At 36.7% G+C, this 17,984-nt stretch overlaps 1 protein-coding gene across 1 annotated transcript in view; it reads left to right on the top strand.

The window, feature by feature from the left end:
- LOC126818113 (sacsin-like) overlaps positions 1 to 17,984 on the top strand; it is a 28,933-nt gene that overhangs the window by 2,877 nt on the left and 8,072 nt on the right. Inside the window, exons 2-4 of the mRNA XM_056100323.1 lie at positions 8,680 to 8,737; positions 9,300 to 9,403; positions 13,214 to 13,339. Coding sequence (XP_055956298.1) covers positions 8,734 to 8,737; positions 9,300 to 9,403; positions 13,214 to 13,339 — 234 coding nt within the window. The 5' untranslated portion in view covers positions 8,680 to 8,733. The remainder of the gene's footprint in view (positions 1 to 8,679; positions 8,738 to 9,299; positions 9,404 to 13,213; positions 13,340 to 17,984) is intronic.

Genomic DNA, 17,984 nt, shown 5'->3' on the forward strand with positions numbered 1-17,984 from the left:
TGGTTTTATTCCATATTTTATGAAATTGAAAACTGACAAGTTTTACTTCACTATTCAGCCACTTGGTAGATGTTAATCTGCGCGAGTGCTAAATATTTGGTAAAAGATTATAATTCCCAGCCGTATCGTTTGGTAAAAAAAAGAAACGTACTGGTTATAATTTGCAGTCATGACCTTCCAGATTAACGTCGCTTGATTACGATTTCAAACTGTATCTTAATGAATTTTTAAGATAATGTTCAACTATTCATATTCAGGGCCCTTATTCACGAAAACTTAAACTAAGATACAATCGAAATTTTAAGAAATACTGCAATTCGATTGGCTGACCAATATGCAAATTGGATATATGCAAATTGATTTTACTGGTCAGCCAAACGAATTGCAGTATTTCTTAAAATTTCGATTGTATCTTAGTTTAAGTTTTCGTGAATAAGGGCCAAGATATATTAATAAAAATTTTGGACAAAAAGCGTTAAAATCGTGACAATGTTTGTGTGTATTGCATAGTTTATTGAAGGTGTATGATTTTGTCTCTATTAACCTATATTTATGTTTATAATTTTAAGCGTATCTATCTTCTAAATCTACATCACATCACTGTGATTCATCTTGAGTCAGTATTTATTAGGCGGCTGACTTTTCTACAAGGCAAACTGAAACACAATTTCAATGACACAAACACGATATTAGTCACCAAATAAAATAGAAATGAATAGAAAAACAAACAAATAAAGATAATTGTATGTTTTAAGAAAAGCAATTTTAAGATTTTCTATATATCTAAACACCTCAACTCTAATGTAAGGTCATTTAAAAGGAGTCGGTTAGATTAAAGATTAATAATTACCAATAAAGGTAATATAAGTTTTTTATACACCCACATAGAAATGTGGACGTATATTGCCGTCGCCCCAGTCCGTCCGTCCGTCCATCGTCCACAATTTCTTGTGAAAACTCTAACGCCAAAAGTTATCATCCAGTTGTTTTAAAATTGATATACATGTATGTTGTTTGCATTAGTGAGATGAAGAAGTCTATTTAATTTCAATAATTTCCGTTTATTACTTATAAAGTTATGGCCCTTGTTTCACTTTGTTGAACCTTGTGAACGCTCTAATGCCAAAAGTTAACATCCGATCTTTCTGAAATTTATATGCATTATTTAAATTAGTGAAACGAAGAAGCCTATTATTACGTCTGGAGTTATGGTCCTTGTTTCACTTTATTGAACCTTGTGAACGCTCTAACGTCAAAAGATATCTGCAGATCTATATGAAATTTGCATGCGCCATTTAAATAAGTAAAGAGAAGAATCCTATTGAATTTCAGCAATTTCCGTTTATTACTTCTAGAGGTATGGCCCTTGTTTCACTTTGTTCAACCTTGTTAATGCTCGATTGATGAAAGTTATCTTCCAATATGTATGAAATTTATATTGTCATGTATTACATGATATTGTTATGTGTGTATAATTGTCTCTATGATTATAATGAATAATCAGTTCATTGTTGTTACTAAAGTTGTGGTGTGATTCGTCTGCTAGCATTGTTGCAGAATTTAGAGACTTTTTAATCAAGACGAGCGCGTGCTGGTGACCACGTGATGCTGGGGTTGCGGCAGAGGCATGGCAACCAGCGGCATGGTGGAGATTTGTTGTGAAGTTTCGTGTGTAAATTCTTTCATTGCGTAGTTAGATATAAGTTATTGCATTATTTTATACCGTGTGAATGTTCGGTAATATGTCTAAATCATCGTTGATAACTCGTATCAAGTTCGTTTCATGATTATAGTAAGTAATTCGCGATAGAGTAGAAGATTCCAGCATCAACGCAGATTCCAGAATAGTTCGACCCACGTGACATCGGAATGTGTGTTGACGAAACATGTATGTTATGAACTGATTCTTTAATATATAATTAATAATACTGTCTAATATTTAATGTCCATTACAAGTCCGTTACGTATGTTTTTGTATGATTCTCTCGTATTACCATGTTTGTGATTGTTGTTTACCGTTCACTGTAATAAATCATGTTATTAATTGTACATTGACGTTTTCTATAATTTCTGCTGACGGGGCGTATTTCATGAATAGGTTATTTCTGGCCTTGTTTTAAGTGACGTAACAGAAATTGGGGGCTTAAGTCCGGGATAATCCGTATATATTTATGATATTAGTTAAATTTCTTATGTAAACGAAATTTATAATACACAGATTTTTGTTTTGGTATATTTATAAATCAGCAGAAAGTAGAAAGTCAATATGGTGTTTACTGTCCAAACATTTTTGTCAAAACCAACTCTGTATGTTCTTATTGTCATAAAAAAGGGCATATTATTTCAGAGTGCTGGATTCTTCAAAGAAAAGAAAATAAAAATACTAGTTTAAAATCCAGTGCTTGTGTTTCATTAAAAAGCCCTGAAGCGCCAATTAAATTAAACTTCCCTGAAAAGGTTGTTGATAATGCTGCGTCTGAATTTATTATTGAGGAGTTTAAGCCTTTTGTGTCTGAAGGATTAGTGTCACTTGTAGGTGACGATGCCAATTTAAAAACCCTTAGGATATTACGTGATACAGGAGCTTCACAAAGTTTGATGTTAGAAAAAGTTTTACCCTCTTCATCAAAGTCTTCTGTAGATGCTAATGTTCTTATTCAGGGTGTTGATTTAGGCTTTGTTAGTGTACCTCTTCATGATATTAACTTAAAGTCAGATTTAGTTTCTGGGCGTGTTACTGTGGGTATTGGACCTACTCTTCCTGTAGAAGGTATAGATTTATTACTAGGGAATGACTTAGCGGGTGATAAAGTTATTGTTAACCCGATTCTATCAAATAATCTTTCTTTTGAAAAGCCTGTTCACGATAATCAGGATTCTGATTTATTTACTTACCCGGCTTGTGCAGTTACTAGGGCTATGAGTAAGATGTCTGAAAAGAAATCTCTTAATGAGGATATGTCTATTAATGAAGATTCTTATGTGTAAGAGGACACTTTTATGGCGAATATTCCTGATATTCAGTTTGATGCTTCATTTGATAAGGACCAAGTTCCTATTTTACACGACAGTACCTTTTTTCACCCTAATAATCTTGAAGGTTTAGGTCCAGACCCTTTAAGTCGTTCTAAATTAATTATTGAACAAGGAAATGACCCTGATCTTGTCAATTGTTATGGTCAGTGTTTATCTTTAGACGAGGTGGAGAATGTCCCTATTTGTTTTTATAAAAATGATAATGTTTTGATGAGGAAATGGAGACCGCCAGATGCGAATGTTAGTGATGAGTGGAAGGTTGTTCATCAGATTGTTGTGTCAAGAGGTTATAAGTTTAGCCCATGATTTGCCCATGGCTGGTCATTTGGGAGTTAACAAGACCTACCAAAGGATCTTAAACCATTTTTATTGGCCGAATCTGAAAAAGGATGTTGTTGAATTTTGCAAGTCATGTCACAACTGTCAGGTTGTTGGAAAGCCTAATCAGAAAATTCCTATCGCGCCTCTGTATCCCATCCCAGCATTTGAAGAACCTTTTAGTAGAGTACTTATCGATTGTGTGGGACCACTTCCTAAAACAAAAACAGGCAATGAATACCTTTTAACAATTATGTGTGCCTCCACTCGTTTTCCAGAGGCGATTCCTCTTAGAAATATTAAAACGCCAAATATAGTGAAAGCTTTAATTAAATTGTTCACATTAGTTGGTTTACCTAAATCTATACAGTCAGATCAAGGATCTAATTTTATGTCTAATTTGTTTCAGCAAGTCATGCATCAGTTAGATATTAATCAATTTAAATCTAGTGCATATCACCCTCAATCGCAGGGGGCGCTTGAACGTTTCCACCAAACTTTAAAAAATATGATTCGGTCATATTGTTTAGAGCACAAAAGAGATTGGGACGAAGGCGTCCATCTTCTTTTATTTGCCGCTCGAGAAGCCGTTCAGGAGTCCCTTGGATTCAGCCCATTCGAATTAGTATTTGGCCAATCAGTGCGGGGACCGCTTACATTTCTTAAAGAGAAATGGTTAGGTGATGATACTAATATCAATATGTTAGATTATGTTGTTAGTTTTAAAGAAAGACTTAAAAGAGTATGTGAAATTGCCAAAGAAAATCTTAAAAATAGCCAGGTCAAAATGAAATACTGGTATGACAAGAAAGCCAAGAATCGTACTTTTAAATCTGGTGACAAGGTGCTTGCCTTTTTACCTATTCCTGGTAGTCCGCTACAGGCCCGATATCACGGTCCGTATGAAGTTGAATCTAACGTTAGTGACTTAGATTATGTTATTAAAACGCCTGGTCGTCGAAAACAAAACCAGTTATGTCATATTAACATGTTAAAGCCATATATTGAGAGAGAAACTTCAAACATTAGTAGATCTGTTGCTAATTTATCTGCTGTTCAGTCGAATGATGAACAAGAAGTTATAGAACCTATACAATGTGATATTAAATTAAAGAATTCTGTTATACTTTCAAATTTAGATACTAAACTTAATCATTTAAGTGATGTTAAAAAAGATGAGTTAAAATCTTTAATACATAAATACATACATTTATTTCCTGATGTTCCAAGTAAAACGGAGGCTATATATCATGATGTTGACGTGGATGGGGCTGTACCTGTTAAACAACACCCATACCGTTTAAATCCTCTTAAATTGGAACATTTGAGAAATGAAGTTAAGTATATGATTGAAAATGACATAATTGAACCCAGTTACAGTGACTGGAGTTCACCATGCATATTAGTTCCAAAGCCTGATAAGTCATATCGTTTTTGTACAGACTTTAGAAAAGTTAATTCTATTTCAATAACTGATTCATTTCCTATCCCTAGAATAGATGATTGTATTGATAAAATTGGTGATGCACAATTTGTTAGTAAATTCGATCTTTTAAAGGGATATTGGCAGGTTCCATTAACGGAAAGGGCTAACAAGAATGGGAATAGCACAAGAATCAGTTAGATGCTTTATTTCAGAAATTATCTGATGCTAAATTAACTGTAAATCTCATGAAAAGTGAATTTTGTCATGCTACTGTAGAATATTTAGGCCATATTGTAGGTCAAGGACAAGTAAAACCTATTAAAGCAAAAGTTGAAGCTATTGTAAATTTTACTCAGCCGAATAATAAGAAAGAAATGATGAGATTTTTAGGTATGGCTGGTTATTATCGGAAGTTTTGTCCAAATTTTTCAGTTATTGCTAATCCCATGACAGATTTATTAAAAAAAAGATGCTAAATTTATTTGGTCTGATCAATGTGCGAAAGCGTTTGATAAACTTAAAGCCATACTAATTACCTCTCCAATTCTTATCACACCAGATTTTACTAAACAGTTTAAACTTTCGGTAGATGCAAGTGATATAGGTGCAGGTTCAGTTTTGTCTCAGAATGATGTAAATGACATTGAACATCCTATATGTTATTTTTCAAAGAAAATTAATAGATATCAAAAGAATTACTCTACCATTGAAAAAGAATGCTTGGCATTAATACTGTCTCTGCAACACTTTGATTTCTATTTGGGAACAACTTTATATCCTGTAATTGTATGTACAGATCACAACCCACTTACTTTTATTCATAAAATGAAAAATAAGAACAAGAGGTTGCTCAGATGGAGTTTAATGTTACAAGAATACAACATTGTTATTAAACATATAAAAGGTAGAGATAATGTTATACCTGATACCTTATCTAGAGTAAATTAAGTGTTACATTTAAAGTTTACATTACATTTAAACTTTTTTAAAGGGGGGAGGTGTCATGTATTACATGATATTGTTATGTGTGTATAATTGTCTCTATGATTATAATGAATAATCAGTTCATTGTTGTTACTAAAGTTGTGGTGTGATTCGTCTGCTAGCATTGTAAATAAGTAAAGAGAAGAATCCTATTGAATTTCAGCAATTTCCGTTTATTACTTCTAGAGGTATGGCCCTTGTTTCACTTTGTTCAACCTTGTTAATGCTCGATTGATGAAAGTTATTTTCCAATATGTATGAAATTTATATTGTCATGTATTACATGATATTGTTATGTCTGTATAATTGTCTCTATGATTATAATGAATAATCAGTTCATTGTTGTTACTAAAGTTGTGGTGTGATTCGTCTGCTAGCATTGTTGCAGAATTTAGAGACATTTTAATCAAGACGAGCGCGTGCTGGTGACCACGTGATGCTGGGGTTGCGGCAGAGGCATGGCAACCAGCGGCATGGTGGAGATTTGTTGTGAAGTTTCGTGTGTAAATTCTTTCATTGCATAGTTAGATATAAGTTATTGCATTATTTTATACCGTGTGAATGTTCGGTAATATGTCTAAATCATCGTTGATAACTCGTATCAAGTTCGTTTCATGATTATAGTAAGTAATTCGCGATAGAGTAGAAGATTCCAGCATCAACGCAGATTCCAGAATAGTTCGACCCACGTGACATCGGAATGTGTGTTGACGAAACATGTGTGTTATGAACTGATTCTTTAATATATAATTAATAATACTGTCTAATATTTAATGTCCATTACAAGTCCGTTACGTATGTTTTTGTATGATTCTCTCGTATTACCATGTTTGTGATTGTAGTTTACCGTTCACTGTAATAAATCATGTTATTAATTGTACATTGACGTTTTCTATAATTTCTGCTGACGGGGCGTATTTCATGAATAGGTTATTTCTGGCCTTGTTTTAAGTGACGTAACAATATGCATCATTTAAATTTGTGAAACAGAGGTCTATTGAATTTCAGCCATTTCCGTCAATAATTTCTAGAGTTATGGCGGTTGTCTTCCTTGTGACAAAAGTGATCATCTAATCTGTATGAAATTTATATGCATTATTTAAATTAGTAAAACGAAAAAGCCTGTCAAATTTCAACAATTTCTGTAGATTACTTCCAGAGTTGAGACCCTTGTTCCAGTTCGTAGAACCTTGTGAACCCTCAAACGGCAAAAATTATAATCTGATCTGTATGGAACTGTCTTGTAAAGGCCCCCAATTACCTACAAAGGAATAAATATGCGACAACCCTTGCCGACCGCACGGACGATTTAGCTGTTGTGGGCATATGTTTCGTTGCCTGGCAACCCATCTTTATATATATACTATTCAAAAAAAGTAGGGGATATTTGATTTTGGGGGCATAATACTCACTATAGAACCTAACAGAAGAAACATTTCCAGTTACATGTGACGCCCAAACGCACCATTAGCTACCGCATGGAATGCAGGTGATGCTTGGGATCATCATGGGGGTCCAACCCAAGATTTGCACGACTCTGACTTTGAATGTTACAGTCATTGTGGCATTGAATTCCAGGGTGGAAACATCAGTTTAATTGTTTTAGTGACCAGAACACAAATTTTGATATGCGTCGGCTTACCCAAAATGATAGGTTACGTGCCCTTGGCATGCTACAGATCGACTCAACACAGGCGGTTGTGGCGCGGACGATGAATGTGTCTCAGTCTGTCATAAGCAGGCTATGGTCCAGATACCGTGATACACAATCTGTACAGGACAGACCACGCTCAGGTCGACCAAGGGCGACAACTCAAGCCCAGGATCGATTTATCCGTACCTTGGCCTTGAGAAATCGTGTCATCACAGCAAATCAGATCAGCGCTCGTCTTCAAACAGACACTGGTGTGAGAGTGAGTGGCCAGACGATTCGGAATCGACTGCATAGGGGTCACCTTCGCGCCCGACGTCCTCGCGTGATCCCTTGTTTGAGAGATCATCACATTCAGGCAAGACGTCGTTGGTGTAGGGGTCGTCAACACTGGGATAATCGACGCTGGAGCAATGTGATGTTTTCAGATGAGTCAAGGTTCACTGTTGATTTTTTGGACAGACGTAGGAGGGTGTGGCGTCGTCGGAACGAGTGCTTCCAAGACGTTAACGTCATCAGACATGATCGATTTGGGGGTGGTTCTGTTATGGTGTGGGGAGGCATCACTGTTGCTGGAAGAACGGCTTTACATGTTGTTGCAGGGCGTGTTACAGGCCGGTACTACCGGGACAACATCTTGGCAGTCCATGTTGTGCCGTTCGCACGACGTCATGGCCGCCGTTTCATCTTCCAGGATGACAACGCAAGATGTCACAGGGCCAGGATCGTTACAGGTTACCTCCAACAACAGAACATCACCACATTACCTTGGCCAGCACTAAGTCCCGACCTCTCCCCCATCGAGCATGTCTGGGACATGCTTGGACAGAGGTTACGTCAACGTCAACAACGTCCTGCCAATGCAACAGGAATGGGACAATCTGGACCAAAATGACCTTAGACGTCTCATTAGGAGTATGCCACGTCGGATCAATGCTTGTTTGGCAAACAGAGGAGGATTTACCCGTTACTGACTTGGTTGTGATGCTGTGGTAACTTTGCTGTTTGACCCCGGGTATCATTTTACCCTTATAATGGTCAGTCTGTGCCTTACTTAGTCTAACGATCATTTGGAATAAATCGATGAATGTGAACTTCATTTCATTTTGTCATTTGTTTCTTCGTCAGTTTCATTAGGTGACTTTAATAACACTTAAAAATCAAATATCCCCTACTTTTTTTTAATAGTATATATATATAAAACATCGCTACCATAATTAAGGCTTGTTTATTTTATTTACAATGCTAACAATTTATTTTTCAGATTTAAGAACAAAAAACACCCCATTGGTTTTGAGCAGTATATGTAACAGACACCATGGGTTAATATATCATTATTATTTTGAAAGAGGGAGAGAGAGAGGGAGAGAGAGAGAGGTGGGGGTAAAAATCATAACGGGTGAAGTAACCCACACTTGTGTTTGTGACAAGGAGTAAGGTCGCCTGTCTAACCTCGTGTGTTTTCTCTTGGTGCAATACAGTTTTCGTATTATTGAAATAAAATGGTATCATGTTAATCTAGAAATGCGTTGAGTGGACGTTATACCCCACCAGTCCCTCTCTGTCACTCAATATCATTATTCAATATGATAAGCTGCTCATCTGCTAGACTGCGATATTTTCTGGATTATTATCCGATCTGCTGCTCAACGCTCATTCATGATTAAATCAAAAATGGATAATCGAGACTATGTTTTTTGTCGTACCGACTTTAGTAATGATGATCGAGGCTAGGCCCAAAATTCAATCGCTCAATTCTCGGTTCAGAGTGGATCAGTTTGACTGAAATTTTCAGCTGATTCCCTCTAAATTATCTAGTTTTTAACTATCATAATGAAAACTGCCAGCTCTTTATCTAATCTCCCATAATGTATTTTTAATTAGAGGAGGAAAGTTCAGATGAAGAATTTTCTGCTATGAGATTACCAAGTCTAATAGATCAGTTGAAGCGATTACTAGAACAATATTCAGATGGACAAATACTCAAGGTAACCATTTTCTCTTTCATCAAAGTTCCCTTTTATACTTCTTTATTGTGCTTCTTTATTACTTGGTTTTAATACACGTGATTTGATAAAAGAAAAATATGTTTTTAATTTAATGTTAACACACTACTTACTTTGAAATGTGTTTTTTTTTATGTTAGCGATATAAAGGACCCCATTTCTTCTAGAGCTATGGATCTTGTCTCAGGTTGTAGAATCTTGTGAACGCTCTAACGACAAACGTTATTATACGATCTGTGTGCATTATTTAAGTTAGTAAAACAGAGAAGTCTTTCAAATTCCAACATATGTACGAAATTTATATCAGTGTTTTGTAAATGCCACAATTACCCACAAAAGAATACAAATGGACTGTTTCGGACGGTTTAGCTGTTTGGAGCGTATGTATTGTTGCCAGGCAACCTATCTTATTCTCTCACATTTTAATTTGGTCGGATATTGTCATTGGGACAGTTCTTTCGTGGTCCGCAAGGCTTGGATCGTTTTGACAGTAGTATGTATTTATGAAATATTGATAGAATTATTGCCCTTGATTAGTTTGTAGAATATTGTGAATTAGCAGTCCAGTCCGCCCGTTTGTCTGTGTGTCCGTTCACATTTTGTTTGTGGACACTCTACAGGTCACGATTTTATCTGATTTTGATAAAACCGTGAAATATAGGTTTATATCTCGAAGATCCCGATTCTTTCAATATTGGCATGTATCGGACCGTAACGTCATGGATACGAAAAATCACGTTTTTGGCTTGTGTAATAGTATGCAATACCAAGACTTGTGGACCCCATAGAGGTCACAATTTTGATCCAGTCTTTTTTAATGAAACTTAAAATATATGGTTATACCCAAAAGATCTCGGTTCCTTTCCTGACTGTACCAAATATTACGTTTTTAGCTTGTGGCCCCTCTGGATGTCACAATTTTTATCCGATTTTAAAAACCGTGTTAGTATATCACCGTTACAACAGAATTTTTATACAATTTTGACGAAACTTGAAATTATGGTTTATATCCCAAAGATCTCGACCCCTTTCGATATTGAGATACTTGGATTATAGCCCCTGATTGTGTACGAAAAAAATCTTGTTATTAGTTTGCGGACACTCGATACAGGTCACAACGTTTATCCGATATTAATGAAACTTCACTATTAACAAAAATAATGAGGTATTTACACCAATTTGGATGGAAACTAGATGCCACCTAAATAGGGGTAACAGCTAGCCATTAGTGGTGTAAACTGATAACACCCAATTAGTGTAGAACATTACACCAATTCACGTGGAATCTAGTTGTCATTTCCAGTAGTGTAACCTGCCTGATACACCACATTCGGATGAGTGTTGCACTCAGCCAGTGTAATGTTACACTTAAATAGTTAAGTCGGTGTAAATTTAGATTAAGCATTACCACTCAAGCATGTTTTGTAAATTATACTTCCATTTTAATTATTACACCAACGCGGGTGTATTCTGTTGGATATTTATTTCAAACCAACGACTTTTAAGTTCAGAAAACTTGAAATTGGCTATGATATTTAGTAAAGGGCGTTTAGCTCGACCCAGATTACATATATACCTTCGGCTACTTCGCTTCATTTCACAACGACATTAAATTGACAACTATCCATCAGACTGATTCAAATTCAATTGCTGTTGGGCAATTAGATGATCTGTATTAATTTACAATTAATATAAATCTTGAGGAAAATTCAATACACATATCCTTACAACTTAGCTGAAAAATGCGGTTTATTCATTTATGCACCTCACCTGAATTAAGAATAATTAATTAAGATATAGCACTTGGTAATATTTTGGAATATTTACACGCCTTTAAGTGTATACAAGCTAAAATAATCTATACTTGAGGCATTATACAAAATAAATTATAAAGATTATTGTGCATGATAATATTCGTTATGAGTAAACACTCCAAATTAAGTTATAGTTGTGTTACTAATGCAATTAACGCCATACTTTACAAAAAAAAAATCAAACTTAAATTGGAGTACACAAACACTTTTGTAACTGTTACAAAATATATTATATGCAAATATTATTTAACACCCTCCATCCATGAAATTGATTCAAACATCCTTTTCATTTGACCCACAGTTGGTCGACATTGGCACTGGCTTGACACGGCGAACGACCACCTGAAACTCATTAGTTACTACTCCTGGCCTGTTATATGTAATGTCCTTTGTCTTGTTAAGGGGGGGGTGGGTGGCCGAATGGTTAGCACGTGCGTGCTGCGCTGTATCATGCGGTCTGTCATTGAGGCAACTGGCGGGGTTTCGATTCCTCGGTTGTACGTGACAAGGAGTAGGGTCGCCTGTCCAAGCGAATTATTGAAATGAAATTGAACCATGTGTTAGTCCCGAAATGACCTAGTTTGTGTCGAGTGGACGTTAAACCCCATTTCTCTCTCCCTCTCTTGTCTTGTTAAGCAATCTGTACTGCTTAATCTCTTCGATCATCCTTTTCTAGAAAGGGGTCAAATGGAAATTTTTCAGAGGGATGGCTAGGGGCGCTTTGGATTAAGGCTTTGAATGGGAACCGAAACAGATGATAAGAACTCAAAATGTAACATAATGCAAGACACGGTGTAAAATTGACACCTTATTCAGAGGAATGTTTCCCTAATGATAATTACATCTGTTGGTGTAAATGCAATATAAAGCTTGTAGAGATTTAGCTCATCCATAATACACTTTAGCGGCTAAAATTACACCTATTTTGGTGTTCAGTACTCATGAATATCGATTAGACTTTTGCAAGCCAATAAACGCTGTTCTAGGATTTATTCTCCAAAAATAGTTAATTCCCTTTGGTGTAAATGCAGTATAACAATCAGATGTATTCAGGTGTTCAGTAGTCATGGATATCCGATACACTTGTTAGGTGTTGCTCTTTTAGTTGGCTACCCATGCAAACGTGTTACATTTTAAAAACGTTTGCTGTGGTGTAACGTTTGCACTTTATTAACACTGCTTATAGTTTTTAACAGTGTACATGTTTATACCCCAAAGATCTCTCTTCTGTTTCATTTTGACTCATGTCGGATCATAATATCCTGCTTTATGTCCCTTTAGCTTGTTTTCTGCCCATGTGGGCGATCTTGCATGGCAACCGCTTGTTTTAAAAAGTCAATGATCATTATTGCTAAAGGTATGGCCCTTGATGACTTTTAAAAATGTTGTGGATGTTCTAAAGACCAAAATTATCATCCGATTGACTTACATTTATACACATTTTAACTTAATGGATTTTAATGTGTGTAAATGTTTTCAATACCGACAAAAGAAAAAATATGCGACACCTCTGCTGGGACGTCTTAGCTGCTGTGGGCGTATGTTTCGTTGCTTGACAGCCTATCTTTCTTCTTTAAATTTAACTGATCACTGAGAGCACTGCGTTTATAGAATTACAAACATTTACACACATTGCCCAGTTTTAATAATTGTCTCCCGCCTTTCGAATATATTTTCAAAAAGATAAATGTGCAATTAATTAATATTTGTCGTGTATTTTTTATTTTTTTTTGGGGGGGGGGATTTTGGCGGGGGCATCAGCCTTACTGTTGCCTGGTTTGGAGATTTATAGGAACAAAAGTGTTCATTCTACCTACTTGAGAATGATAATAGCTATCCCAACCATCGCATCCATGTCATTTTCAGAAAACAGCCCTTGTTCCGATTCCGGAATATTTGTGAAAATGCTTTGACAGAATAATTTCCAAATATGGTTTGTTTGTCTAGAAGACATTTTAAAAGAATTTATTTATTGCAGGAGTTAATACAAAACGCCGAAGATGGTGGAGCTACAAGGATCAAAGTTATGTTTGTAAATAAACACCACCAGCCAACAACAACTTTAAAAATGTGGAAAGAAAATCCAATACAATTTGCCATGAAGGTACATATTTAAATATACATTATGTCAGAGCCAATTCTGCCCACTTCAGATCTTTCTTTAGGCCTGGAATGTTATCTAAATTATTAATTAGACATTAATTAAAGATACATTATGGGAGATTCGATAACGAGTTGGCAGTTCTCACTATAATAGTTAAAAACTAGATAATATAAAGGCAATTTGCTGAAAATTTCATTCCAATTGATCCACAATGAACCGAGAACTGAGCGTTTGAAATTTCCGCCTAGCCTCGATCATTATTACTAAAGTCAGTACGATAAACAGCATAGTGTCGATTATCCATTTAATCGTTAAATCGTGAAGAAAAGTTATGCAGTAAATCGGCTCATAATCCACTTAAGATCGCAGGCTAGCAATGCCATCTAGAGTTGATTATGGTCTGGATAGGTTAATTAATGTCTAATTAATAATTAATATAACAATTAGGGCTAAAGAAAGACTTGCAATAGACAGATTTAGCTCTTGCATAATGTACGTTTAACTTATCCAAACCATAATCAACTCTACTCTCGCTAACCTGCGATATTTAGCGGATTGGAATGCATATTTTGTAAATAATTAAATCGATAAGTGGATAATCAAGACTTTGTTTTTATCATAGCGACTTTAGTAATGATGATCGAGGCTAGACTAAATTTCAAAAGATAATATCTCGGTTTAGAGTTGAACAATTTGACTGAAATGTTCACCATATTCTATTGACCTTATTTATTTGTTAACAATTATAACGAAAACAGACAACTCTTTATTTAATCACCCAATGACACCCATAATGCCCCATTAATTATTGAAAATTTTTGTAAGATTGGCTTGGTGTGGCCTAAAATGTATTCATTTAATTTGCTCATAACACAGGTACGTTTTAGATGGAATCGGAATGACGAGGTACCTTTATACACATTTATGTGTTTCATATTTTATTGTCATCCCTACCCGTCGATGTGCCTGCAGCCTGTTCTTGTAAACGCTTCTTTCCAAACTGGTGATAATTGTTCAGTTAGTGAGAATAGCGTATCGATTTTACGCAGATTTATTGATCCTGTTTCTGAAACCATTTCAAATATTGAGTTATTACCGATTTGACTGAGCACGGTTCTTTCTAAATACGAAAAGGCATTGGTGTGAGATCACAAAAAGCAAAATACTTGAAACAGTTGTGTACAAAGTTTACATTTCTTAGCGTTTCCAAATTATGGGTCTTGCTATTTTTTGTTTGTTTCGGATCTGTTTGGGATTTAGAAAACGTCGGGGATGTCAAAATGCTTTATAAGTAATAATATTGAATTGAAACTTTTAAACATCATCCCACGACCGATTTTAAGTTTATTTAACTAACATTTATAACAGTAGGGGTTGAAATAACGGTATAACCCCTATTGTAATATTTTCTTCAAACTCATTAATGGCTTTCAGACATTTTTCCGGCGGTGTTATTTCATAATATTCTATGCAGTATAAACGCATACCAGTACTCATATATTCATCTGGAAATGGTGATCAAAATCTCTAGAATTTAACGTCAAAATAAGACGTGGTGTCGGCATGGTGTTGACTTATATCTGTAATAAATTTATAAGGTGAAAACTCAATAGTAAAGGAGTTTTGAGACCTAATGAAGCTCACATGGGTCCTCTTGCATCAACTGTGATAAGGGTGAATATTCTGGTTATTGTCCATTACAGTCACACAAAAGCAATCTGAACTTTATTTGTGGGGTTGGATGCCCGAATGGTTAGCACGTACGCGTTGTATCATAAGGTCTGTCATTGAGTCAACTGGCGTGGTTTCGATTCCCCGCCTGTCCAGCCTCGTGGGGTTTCTCCGGGTCCTCCCGTTCCCTCCCCTACTCTGGCGAAGTATAATATTTGTCTATGGTACAAAATTTGTTTTAGAAATAATTTTGGGGTCCAGTCAGCCGCCACCTTTAATCTTGTCCTGCTACAGAGTGTTAGCAACGTTATGTAATCAAAATGAATGGGAGTACCACCTGTCTGGAATAATTTCGGAAATCGTCCAAAATCACATAAGATGGATTTAATCAATTAAATTATTGGTGTATAAAATGTTTACAGCCTTCTTAAAGATATGATTAGTTAAAATCCACTTTTCAGAAGCTAAAAGGAAACGAATGATCTGCGAGGTTTGGGGGGACTGCTGCTAATTATATAAAGTTCTGCCAGATCAGTTTTTCACACGCGCACTTCAGCCTGACTGTCTGTCAGCAATTTCTCGTGAACATTCTATATTAAAGATACATTATGGGAGGTTAGATTTAAGAGCTGACAGTTCTCACTATAATAGTGAAAAACTAGATAATGTAAAGGGAATTAACTGAAACTTTCAGTCAAATTGATCCACTCTGAACTGAGATTTTAGCAATTGAAGTTTGGGTCTAGCCTCGATGAAAATTACTAAAGTCGGTACGATAAAAAAAGAACATAGTCTCGATTACCCAGTTTTTTTTAGTTAATCATGAAGGAGCGTTGAGACGCAGATCGTATCCTAATCCAGTAAATATCGCAGGCTAGCGATGACATGGTGAATTTTTTATGGCCTGGATAAGTTAATTAATGTCCAATTGAATTTAGGTAACACTTCAAGCCTAAAGAAAGACCTGCAATGGGCAGATTTAGCTCTTACATAATGTATGTTTAATCATCTGATCTTTTATAAATTAATATGCGTGGTTTACATTATAACTATACTATTTCAATGATTTCTGTTGATAAATTCCAGAGATATTGTAGCAGAATCTGTAAGCGATCTAAGTCAAAAGTTATCAGTCGATGTATGTATTGTTTAGGTGGAGGGATTATTCACGGTAACTCCCCTTGATTATTGTGAATGCTCTGACAAAAAAAACACCATCACGCGATTCTCTTGAATTTATTTACATTATTAAGATGAAGAAATCAGTCAAGTTTCTAGCATCGGAAATTTTGCCTGGGCAGCGCCACTATCGCCTACTCTTATATCGAATTCCAACTGCCAAGGGATCTTTTACGTGCATTCCAATATATACACGGGGACTTCGGTTTTTCGTATCATCCGAAGGACTAGACAACTGTGAGCTGCCCTTGTAAGGCCCTCTGTTCTGCACCACTGACAAGGGGAAACCACGTCGGAAAATCCCGATGAACTTTCTCGGCCAACGCAGGGATCGAACTCGCGACCCCCAGGCTAGCAAGCCTGCGTCTTAACCACCTAGCCACCGTGGCTCCCAATTTTCAGATCAGCGAGATGAAGAAACATTGGTAGAGTTATTACCTTTACTCATATTGTAGAATCCAGTAAACGCTCTAGCAGCAAACCTCTTTAACTATCTACCCGAAATTTATATTCCTCGTTTCGATTATTGAGAAAAGCCCAGCAAATTATAATAATGTCTGATTACTTCTCCATTATCGTGTAGAATCTTAAAGTGAAAACACATACGACAACTTGTATGTACTGTGCCGGCGATTTACCTTCTGTGGCCTGAGTTTTGTTGAACAGTGTGAATATTTAATAATATACTATTCAAAAAAAGTAGGGGATATTTGATTTTGGGGGCATAATACTAAAATATGCAAATGACTACGAAAAAAGTCACTATAGAACCTAACAGAAGAAACATTTCCAGTTACATGTGACGCCCAAACGCACCAATAGCTACCGCATGGAATGCAGGTGATGCTTGGGATCATCATGGGGGTCCAACCCAAGATTTGCACGGCTCTGACTTTGAATGTTACAGTCATTGTGGCATTGAATTCCAGGGTGGAAACATTAGTTTAATTGTTTTAGTGACCAGAAAACAAATTTTGATATGCGTCGGCTTACCCAAAATGAAAGGTTACGTGCCCTTGGCATGCTACAGATCGGTTGTGGCGCGGACGATGAATGTTTCTCAGTCTGTCATAAGCAGGCTATGGTCCAGATACCGTGATACACAATCTGTACAGGACAGACCACGCTCAGGTCGACCAAGGGCGACAACTCAAGCCCGGGATCGATTTATCCGTACCTTGGCCTTGAGAAATCGTGTCATCACAGCAAATCAGATCAGCGCTCGTCTTCAAACAGACACTGGTGTGAGAGTGAGTGGCCAGACGATTCGGAATCGACTGCATAGGGGTCACCTTCGCGCCCGACGTCCTCGCGTGATCCCTTGTTTGAGAGATCATCACATTCAGGCAAGACGTCGTTGGTGTAGGGATCGTCAACACTGGGATAATCGACGCTGGAGCAATGTGATGTTTTCAGATGAGTCAAGGTTCACTGTTGATTTTTTGGACAGACGTAGGAGGGTGTGGCGTCGTCGAAACGAGCGCTTTCAAGACGTTAACGTCATCAGACATGATCGATTTGGGGGTGGTTCTGTTATGGTGTGGGGAGGCATCACTGTTGCTGGAAGAACGGCTTTACATGTTGTTGCAGGGCGTGTTACAGGCCAGTACTACCGGGACAACATCTTGGCAGTCCATGTTGGCCGCCGGTTCATCTTCCAGGATGACAACGCAAGATGTCACAGGGCCAGGATCGTTACAGGTTACCTCCAACAACAGAACATCACCACATTACCTTGGCCAGCACTGAGTCCCGACCTCTCCCCCATCGAGCATGTCTGGGACATGCTTGGACA

This window comes from Patella vulgata, chromosome 4 (genome assembly GCF_932274485.2).
Source record: "Patella vulgata chromosome 4, xgPatVulg1.2, whole genome shotgun sequence".
In the NCBI taxonomy this organism is placed as follows: domain Eukaryota; kingdom Metazoa; phylum Mollusca; class Gastropoda; family Patellidae; genus Patella; species Patella vulgata.